This window comes from Corvus brachyrhynchos, unplaced genomic scaffold, assembly GCF_000691975.1.
Source record: "Corvus brachyrhynchos isolate BGI_N302 unplaced genomic scaffold, ASM69197v1 scaffold10, whole genome shotgun sequence".
NCBI lineage: Eukaryota > Metazoa > Chordata > Aves > Passeriformes > Corvidae > Corvus > Corvus brachyrhynchos.
Genome location: NW_008236180.1, coordinates 2,838,408 through 2,845,608, shown reverse-complemented (window position 1 = coordinate 2,845,608; position 7,201 = coordinate 2,838,408). Strand labels below are relative to the sequence as shown.

General features: G+C 43.0%; 1 protein-coding gene across 1 annotated transcript in view; it reads right to left on the bottom strand.

The window, feature by feature from the left end:
* RPRD1B (regulation of nuclear pre-mRNA domain containing 1B) overlaps positions 1-5,785 on the bottom strand; it is a 23,285-nt gene extending 17,500 nt beyond the window's left edge. Inside the window, exons 1-2 of the mRNA XM_017733361.1 lie at positions 5,639-5,785; positions 4,452-4,585 (exon numbers count right to left, since the gene is read on the bottom strand). Coding sequence (XP_017588850.1) covers positions 4,452-4,482 — 31 coding nt within the window. The 5' untranslated portion in view covers positions 4,483-4,585; positions 5,639-5,785. The remainder of the gene's footprint in view (positions 1-4,451; positions 4,586-5,638) is intronic.
* Positions 5,786-7,201: the final 1,416 nt, after the last annotated feature.

The following is a 7,201-nucleotide window of genomic DNA, read 5'->3' as shown; positions in this document are numbered from 1 at the left end:
AGGTATCCCTGCTGTGTTGCCAACTGGTCTACCACAAGACACAGCATTACACTTGCTCACCACTCTGACACAGAGGATTCAGAATTCATTGAATATTCCATCTGAACAAGGCCAAGTGATTCTGACTGGAACCAGTCTGGAATATGTAGTGCCGAGGACCTGCAAACCTAAGCACCAGTCACTGGAGAATCCTAGAAACACTCTCAATTTCATCAAAATAGAAGAAACCCCTATGCTTCTTTGCAAGCCCAAGAGCATATGGAGCAAAAGGATGCCTGAAAGAGAACAGAAGCACAGCACAGATTATAACACACCTTGCTTGGGTAACTTACAAAATATACCAGCCAGGAGTAATTTAACCATCACAGTCTACACTAGCAGAAAAGTGTGTCAAATCCAGCCAGAGAAGGGGAAAACAAGCACTGAGAGCATCCAGAACTCATCAGAATGTAATGCATAACCAAAAGAATCAAGATATCCTTGTAGAATACAGACAGCTTCTTCCACAAAAATCAAGATCCCACCTCAACATGGACATAAAGAAGACAGAGAAACCCCAGTGAAGTCAGCTCTCCTGCTTTGCTGTGCTCTTCACAGCTCAGAAACTGAACTACTCCCAAAAAGCATCCAAAGGGCAAACCACTCCCCATTTCTCAAAAACGACAGACAACTGCTCTCCTAACAGCCTTGCAGTGACACTCCAGACTGTTGTTACCTTGCTGTTGCAGAGTCCACATAGACCTGCGAAAGTATTTCTGCAGCAACTTTTATGCTTCAAACCATCTCCAGTGGCTTGAGGAACGTGCCAAAGGCCTTGCTGACAGCTATGAGCTTTTCCTGTCAGCTGGCCACCTTGAGGGATCTTCTCATCTCAGGTGCTCACTTTTTTGTTCTCAGATCTTGATACCTGTTTTCAGAGGTAAACAGGCTTCTAATGATCCAGCACCCCCTCCAACCCCTTCTCTCTTTGGGGGTAGATTACTTGTGGTTGCTGAAGTTCTCATTACAATATTACAATAAATAACAATCTCTTTTGTTGGCAGCCTCTCCGAGGGTGAGCATAACTGGAGCTGAGCTGCTCCAAAACTATACCTTGTCCTGCATCCAGGTGTTTTTATTTCAGTTACCCTCAGAAGCCTCCCTGCCTGCTCTCCTCTCTGTTCTTCTCCATATTATAATACAGGTCTGACTTTCTGTGCCAGAATTTGCAACATAAACACAATGAGAGCAGTTGGGAAGCAGCTCAGTTCTGTGTTAAGAGTGACACACTCCTACATCACAGCACACTCAAGGATCTTCTTCAACTGCCTATTACAAAGGCAACAAAAAGAAAACACATCAGCTATATCAGTTGTATTGCCTGAAGGGTTTCACATCAAACCTTTAAGACCTAGTTTTTCCAGTCTTTGAGAGAAATGGGTGGTTTTTCTCTTCCCTATTGCTTGTGAAAAGAAACATTCTACTCAAAATGAGATTAATAAGAAATCAAATGCAAGCTTAACGAATATATTTAGAGATAAAACAATATATCAATATTCAAAAGCTCATTTCCATACATATGCATATCTCCTTAAGGAACTCGGAAGACTAAAATCTGGTAGTCAGCTGCACCACTGAGCAGTCAAAACAGGGAATACAAAGCTTAGTAAGGGCTAGTTCTCTTACCCCTCTGCCTCTCTGAGAGGAAATCAGCTCTGCTCCACAGCAGGAACTCAGCATGTGCAGACAACTGAATTGCTGTGCATTACCCAAGGCCTTGCTACTCACAAAACAAGAAACAAACTGTACCATTGAAGCACTCACTGATGAGCTTTAAAGACATATTTCCTCACTGATACAGGACTCCACTGCATTTTGGCAAGTCTCACAACTCTAAGTGGCGCTCTCAAGACAAGCAGAGCCATCCTGCTCAGAGAGAAGCACCCACCAGCCCGAATTTAAGACACTGCAGTAGGAAGGATAACAGAGAACTACCTGCACTGACCTGTTGCCATACCTTGGGCTGAAGAAAAGAATAGTTGTTTTCACAGCAGCAGGTGTTATCAACAGCACCAGGTGCTCTTAAGGAGCACCAACATTTTAACAGCACAGCTTGCACCAATCTACAGACACCGACATTGCCTATTTCTCAGCTGTGTCTACCGTGGGTACCCTCAAACCCAGAAAGCCAGAACGGGTTTGGAGGAGCACTGGACTACGGTTTTCCACATTTACAACAACTGTTCTATCTGTAAACCAGGACACCTTAATCTCCATCTTGATTATGTTCACCTGTTTGAAAATGGAATACAGTAACCCACCAGAAACTCCAACACCAATTTATCTCAGAAATACATAAAACCCCCAGGTGAAACTAGCCCTTACCATCAAGAAGCTAATTTGCACACACACCAGTCAAAACAAGGAGAAAACTCACAGGATAACTCTGCTGAATTTTTCTATTTTTTTTAACCTTAAAAATCTCAATTTCTTTTTGACCATGAATTGACAAGGCAGCAGCATTCACACTCATGAAAAGGCCTGAACTTCCCTTCAAATAAAATATACTACATTAATATCTCTAATTACCCAGACAAAAACTAAGTTTCTTGCCAAGGGAAGCTGTGCACACAGCAGTTCTTGAAGGGTTTGTACTCCTTCACTCTGCTTCCCACAGATCAAGGTCTGTTACTCGTAGGAAGCCTCATTTTGTACAAACGTTTTTAAGTTGAGAAGACAACAGCAGCAGAAGTGGTTGATACCATCAGCCAAAAGGAAAGGACACTAAGCAACAGCTGATTGCCAACTGGCCAGGAAATAACACATGGTATCAACTGCCAATGCCTTTAGATTCAAAGTTAAACACTTGTGAAACACTTAACCCAGGTATATTAAATTAACAGTTTCAAATCCTCAGTTAATTGGGTCAGGATTATCAGGAGTGTAAATTCTGGCCTTTGATGACACACAGGTGCCTCACTCATTGCACCCAGACAAGAGGAACACCAATAGGAGCCAGTTCATGAAGAGACTGTTCACCTTCACCCCTCAAAGCACAGACTCCCCTCTGCCTCCATACAGATGGGACAACCCCTTTGGTCAGGGCAGTTAGTTCACAACATTTGGGGAAAAAAATTGCAAAAGTCACCTTCCAAAAGTTATACCTCAATCAAGGGCAGGTGGAAGGGCTCTGGTGTGAGCTGCTAAAGCACCCATCCAGCAGTTCTGCCCAAAGCACTGTGTGAAAAAACACAAAGCTACAGCCAGAGACGTCTTCACATACAGGTCTCATTTATGCTGACATCTTCATATTAATTCTACATTAAATACCAACTCATTCAGACCTTGTTTTCACCACCTAAGAATGGCACAAGAGCCCTTTACTAATAACCAAACCAACTCTCTCACACCATTGCACCTCTGTGGGGAATAGAAAAAAATATGACCAGAGCAGCAATGTCATTCCAGCTCATTCAAAGACACCAACACTTCATAGAATCATAGAATGGCTTAGTGGAAGGGACCTTGAAGGCCATCTCATTCCAACTCCCCTGCCATGGGCAGGGACACCTGCCACAAGACCAGCTTGCTCAGGGTCCCATACAACCTGGACTTGAACACTTCCAGGAATGGAGAATCTACTCCCTTCAGCTGCAAGGCGGACAAATATTCCCTTAACCAGAACACTCTTGATTTTTAATGACCCTCACCTTCCACAGTTTAGGCATCCCACTGCTCCCCTCTTTTCACTGGAGCACTAAAACACCTGCAAGTGCCATAGAAGAGGCAAGATCTGCCAAAGCAGTAAATCAAAGCACAGTAAATACAAGCTTATGCTCAATTTCTCATGTCTCATGCAGTAATAGGGTTATACCTGTGATGTCCCAGTGATATTAAATGATGCAAAGTTAAGAGCTTTCCCCAAATGACATCAGCTGGTGCAAGAAAAAAAAGAGACCAGACAAGCTTCTGGGCATATATTCCAGGCTTCAATTATTCAAAACTCTTTGCTGCATCATAATAAAATACAGTAACTATGGAAAACAAAACAATTAATATGAGGATGAAAGCACTAACAGTAGTGAATAAGACGTTCTAATAACCCAGCTGAGCAGTCTCAGAGACGCAGAGTGGGACACTTGACTAGAGATGGACACAACAGTTGCCTGCATGACTGACTTGCCATCACCCCAAAAGGCAGCCCTGGAGCATTCTGCCTGCATGAGCAGCACCAGACATCATGTCCAGTTAAGCTCACTGCCAGCCACATGGCACAAGACAGCACACCTGCAAACCAGAACCATGGGTTTAACGAAAATCAGACTTCTCAACACAGTCCTGAAGAATCTCCATAAACAGCTCTGGCAACAACTCAACTAAACAAGCCCAGAGCTGAACTCCTCGCAGTATTTCCAGTGAAACATGCACCAATTTAAAAACAAAAACACGCATGACCAGCAATATGCATTTACCTTTTGTTTGGGGGCTGTTGGAGTCTTCCATAGACAGTTTGAGCTGCTGTATGAACTCGCTGCCATACACACTCCTCTCCTGCCAGATGTTCAGCAATCGTTCCAAGGGCTTCTTGCAGCCCTCGTCTGCTTCTCTGTTCAAAGATATAGGAAATCATTATCGTTCAGCTGATCAACACTCCTTATGTTTTCAGAGAGCATCTTCCAAACTGGCAGCTGCACTCATTACAATATGTGAACATTTGGAGAGAATCTTGCACATATTGTCTGAGACAAAACACACTTGTAGCCAATTTTCCCCTTTATTTGACCTAAAGATTGCCTGGAAGTGCCTCACATTCCCACCTCAGAGTAAGGGCAGGAAAAGCTGTAAAATAAGAAACTTGCTATCATTCAGAATTTCCAATAAGAGTTTATAAAACACCCTGAAGCTGACAAGTTTACAACTCAGAGTATTAACTTTAAACAGTTGTTTCAGTCAATAACATCCCAATTAAAAGCAGGTTGATTGGATCATTAGGCACTTAAATGCACTCAGAGTGTGCACTGACAGTCAGACAGCCCTCCAGAACAGACAACAAGCACCCAGAGCATTAATGTTGTTTAGCTGAGATAACAGGAATTATTATGCCATTTAGAGACAGCCTTAACTAAACAACAGCACATTTTTGATAAGGTGGTGGCTGCATCACTTCTTCCCTTTTATGTATGAAATTCCTCCTTCCTCCAGCAAGGATATTACTGATAGATCAAGCAACACACAAAGAAACTGCTCAAACCAGGAAGCTGGTGAGAATCCAGTGACCCAAAACATCAGCTCTTCTAAATTCTCTTGATAATGGGGCAGAGCCATTCATTATGTGCCTTTAATAAACGTACCCAACTGTTCAATTCCTGTGCCCATAAACAGATCTGCCAGATCTTTAGGTAACAATTGAAATAAAGTCCACAGGAGCTGCACACAGAGAACAAACACGTGAAGCTGTGAAGGGCTGGTTCTCACATGAAGTTGCCCATTTACACTGAACAGTCCCTAAGCAAAAAGCAGTCAGGATCCAATCCCTACTACAGAGAGGGTACAAGCACCCTCTAGACTTAAAAAACCAACAAAATCCAATTGAATTAAGCTTTGAATAACAAGAATGAAAATTCCTAGAGAGGAAAGCTGAAGAAATACAGTAACATACCTGGCAACGTGAGAAAATGCATCCACAAGAACAGATTCAAATTCCCTGGTAAATTCAGGACCTTTCCTCTTACTGTTCTGGATGACATCGTTTGCTAAATATAGGAAAGTAAGTTTCCTACTCGATTTTGCTGAGAAAGGGGGAAAAAAAAGAAAAGAAGAAAGGGGAAAAAATAAAAAAGCAGCGTTTGCATTTATTTTTCACTTCTTTCACCTGGAACATTAACAGGGCTTTCAAAATTGTTTATAGCTTTGCAGTCTAAAGACAAAGGTCAAAGCACTTCCATGTTACCAAAGCAAATCAGGGGCTTTCAAGTCAAGTAGTTCTCAATGTCCTCACTTCTGTTCTTTTTTAATTAATTCATAAAACAAACATGAGTTTAATGCTTTTTGTGCACAGTGACACCTCAACACTAAAAAACCAATAAATTTTAAACACTATTAAAACAAGCTGTTCTAACCCACCAGCAAATTACTAAAACAATTGGGGGGGGTATATTAATTAAGTTCAGGAAAAATACTTGAATAAAACCATGTAACTCAGAACTGAGTGAAACTGTAGGAGAAAGCTATTGCAGAGACTCAAAAATTTTCCAAACAATGTTCCTAACATCAAATTTCTTCCATACACCTTAACTTTTCCTATTTTGACACCACCAGTTTCTACTTCAATATGGCCAGAATCAGGGGGGTTTTCTGCTCCCCAGAGCAAAACAACCACGAACACACAGAAGGCAGAAAACAAAGGGGCTCATTTCCACAACAGGGCAAACCCAGATCTTCCAAAAACTCATAAATAAACTATAAATGGCAAAAGCTAGCAAACACATAGGAGATATCCCAGCTGCTCCGAGGGGCTCACAGTGCTGGTGCCCGCAGTGGGAATGGTGACACTGGCTGCTTTCAGAGCTGCACCTGGGGACAGAGCATCCACACAGAATCCTGGAATGGTTTGGGCTGGAAGGGACCTTAAAGATCACCTCGTTCGTACCCCCTGCCATCGGCAGGAACACCTTCGACTAGACACTGACAGTCTCCCTTGACTTCAGGATGAAGCCATGTGGGAAATTACCTTTAGTTAATCTGCAAGACAAACAGCACAAACTGTTCCTGGATAAGAGCATCGAGGAGTTTTATAGACTTGTACAACTACTTTTTCTTTGCTTATCGTCTCTCACTAATTCTATAATGGGTGAGTTGTACGAATCCAAACCCAGAATTTAAAAACGGAGCCAAACAACCAGAGCACTTCCAAGTTCCCCTGAGCACACCCAGGGGGACGTAATTCGTACATCTCTTGTTCTACACCCAAACTGCCGCCCAGAGCTGAGCATCCTCCCCCTCTCAAGCCACACTTGGCTGTGCGTCCCTTCTCTGCCTTCCCAAAAACGCCGCCTGTATCACCGGAATACACCTCTCACACGTGGTATCCCCCCCAAAGTTTAGTAAACAACAACAGCAGGGAAACAGCGCTCAGGCTCCCATAAACTCCCGGGGCACCAACTTCTCCCGCTGCTCCACAAGGAGGAACCGGCAGCTCACCGGCAGCTCCGCGGGTGGCCCC